The sequence below is a fragment of the Entelurus aequoreus genome, linkage group LG10 (genome assembly GCF_033978785.1).
Source record: "Entelurus aequoreus isolate RoL-2023_Sb linkage group LG10, RoL_Eaeq_v1.1, whole genome shotgun sequence".
NCBI lineage: Eukaryota > Metazoa > Chordata > Actinopteri > Syngnathiformes > Syngnathidae > Entelurus > Entelurus aequoreus.
Genome location: NC_084740.1, coordinates 21,809,097 through 21,811,596, shown reverse-complemented (window position 1 = coordinate 21,811,596; position 2,500 = coordinate 21,809,097). Strand labels below are relative to the sequence as shown.

The following is a 2,500-nucleotide window of genomic DNA, read 5'->3' as shown; positions in this document are numbered from 1 at the left end:
ACATAAATGTTGGTACCTGCTGTCTTCAAGTGTACAACTTCACTTTGAGGGCAAGATGACATTTTCTTGTAAGAGTACAAACTGCCTCAGCTTCTCTTCTTTAATGTGACGCCTCTGTTTTTCTTCTACGTCCTCAGATCTTCCTGTACGACTGCACCGAGGTGTCGCCGTTCTCCCTGCTCTTTTTCGGAGGCGACGTCACGATCCAGAAGGACGAGGACCAGGAGACCATAGCGGTGGACCAGTGGATCGTCTTCAGGTCACCAGCGCGCATCGCCCACCTGGTCAAGGTAAAACCCACTCGTGACAAAGTTCCAGTGAACTTGGCGTTGACATGAATTTTCTCACTTCTTCTAAAGAGTCTGAAGAAAGAGATGGATTCTCTGCTGGAGGACAAGATACGGAACCCGGCTCCTGTTGACTGGCAGAACCGCCAATCCAAAGACTGCGCGGTCATCACGGCGATCATAGACCTCATCACTACACAGGAAACAGCGACAGTGACGGGCGGCGCTGGAGGCCACCACAGCACATGGACGCCCAGCGGACAACACATTCACTTCCATGATGACCAGGATGATGGCAACAATTAAAAGAGCCAGTAGGAGTATGACAGGTTAGTTAACTACTTATCAATGATCTTTTATTGCAAGAACCTGCAATTACAACTTGGACTCTAAGGACCTTGCAATAAATAAACAAGGCGTTGTATTCACCCTTTTTAAAGTGTAGTGTTATGAACAATAAACTTCTATATACTTTATAGAATAGTCAATGTACAGCTTGTATAGTAGTACCGATCTACTGTCTACTAAAATGACTCAACACAGCCATTATTGCGTACATACAGTACAGGCCAAAAGCTTGGACACACCTTCTCATTCAATGTGTTTTCTTTATTTCCATGACTATTTACATTGTAGATTGTCACATCAAAACTATGAATGAACACATGTGGAGTTATGTACTTAACAAAAAAAGGTGAAATAACTGAAAACATATTTTATGTTCTAATTTCTTCAAAATAGCCACCCTTTTCTCTGATTACTGCTTTGCACACTCTTGTTATTCTCTCCATGAGCTTCAAGAGGTAGTCACCTGAAATGGTTTTCACTTCACAGGTGTCATAGTTTTGATGTGACAATCTACAATCTAAATAGTCATGAAAATAAAGAAAATGCATTGAAATGAGAAGGTGTGTCCAAATGTTTGGCCTGTACTGTAGAGCAGTACAACATAATAAGTATAACAGCTACAGTATTGTCCCTTAGAAATGTGAGATGTGCATTCACGATGTAGATTAAACCGACTGAATTGAACATTTATTTAGGGACCCATCACTCAAATCAAACTGTACAAAACACAACTTTGAAATATTCAGAATGTTCCCAAAATGCACACCATTGATATACTCTGTAAGTGTTAAAAATGTATTAAATATGTTGTTTACCTGTTATTGTATGTAAAGGATCCAGTGGCGGGCCGTGCGTTTCCCACCTAGTTCTTCATTGATGTCCGACTTCAATGATTACCTCTCAAAATAGCATCACTGATGTCACCACATGACCATTGCTGGAGAAATATTATACAAGAACACATTTACAATCAAACCCTTTGCTCTGATTACTGCTTTGCACTCTTGGAATTCTCTCCATGAACTTCAAGAGGTAGTCACCTGAAATGATTTTCACTTCACAGGTGTGCTTGAAGCTCATGGAGAGAATGCCAAGAGTGTGCAAAACAGTAGTCAGAGCAAAGGGTGGCTATTTTGAAGAAACTAGAATATAAAACATGTTTTCAGTTATTTCCCTTTTTTTTTTAAGTACATAACTCCACATGTGTTCATTCATAGTTTTGATGTGACAATCTACAACAGGGGTCCCCAAACTTTTTGACTCGGGGGGCCGCATTGGGTTAAAAAAATTTGGCCAGGGGCCGGGCTGTATATATATATATATATATATATATATATATATATATATATATATATATATATATATATATATATATATATATATATATATATATATATATATATATATATATATATATATATATATATATATATATATATATATATATATATATATATATATATATATATACATTGTCTTTATATTCCAGCGAGTTAATCCGTTTTGTCATTTAACATCATTGATGTTCATCAACATTTAACATTGTCACGTTATCGATGGGAAAATTAATTTTTAGACAATATGATTTGCCTGAGCGGCTAGGAGACACAGAGTAACAAGTGGTATACAATGGATTAGAAAGGAAAGATACAATTTAAAAAAAATAAATAATTAAATAAATCACTTTTTTTTTTTAACTTGGGACTTCCCGTTGGCCGGATTTTGGATGCTGGGGGGCCGGATCCGGCCCACGGGCCGTAGTTTGGGGACCCCTGATCTACAATGTAAATAGTCATGAAAATAAAGACACCACATTGAATGAGAAGGTGTGTCCAAACTTTTGGTCTGTACTGTATATTGCAATA

The 2,500-nt window shown here is 37.6% G+C and overlaps 1 protein-coding gene across 3 annotated transcripts in view; it reads left to right on the top strand.

Moving 5' to 3' along the window:
- Positions 1–2,500, top strand: part of dhx36 (DEAH (Asp-Glu-Ala-His) box polypeptide 36) — a 63,213-nt gene that overhangs the window by 56,582 nt on the left and 4,131 nt on the right. For 2 of the 3 annotated variants that reach the window (XM_062060292.1, XM_062060291.1), the window contains exons 25-26: positions 138–290; positions 360–616. In XM_062060292.1, the coding sequence (XP_061916276.1) occupies positions 138–290; positions 360–593 (387 nt within the window). In that variant the 3' untranslated portion in view covers positions 594–616. Of the gene's footprint in view, positions 1–137; positions 291–359; positions 1,938–2,500 lie in introns of those variants that run through there. The other variant, XM_062060289.1, reaches the window with a different exon arrangement.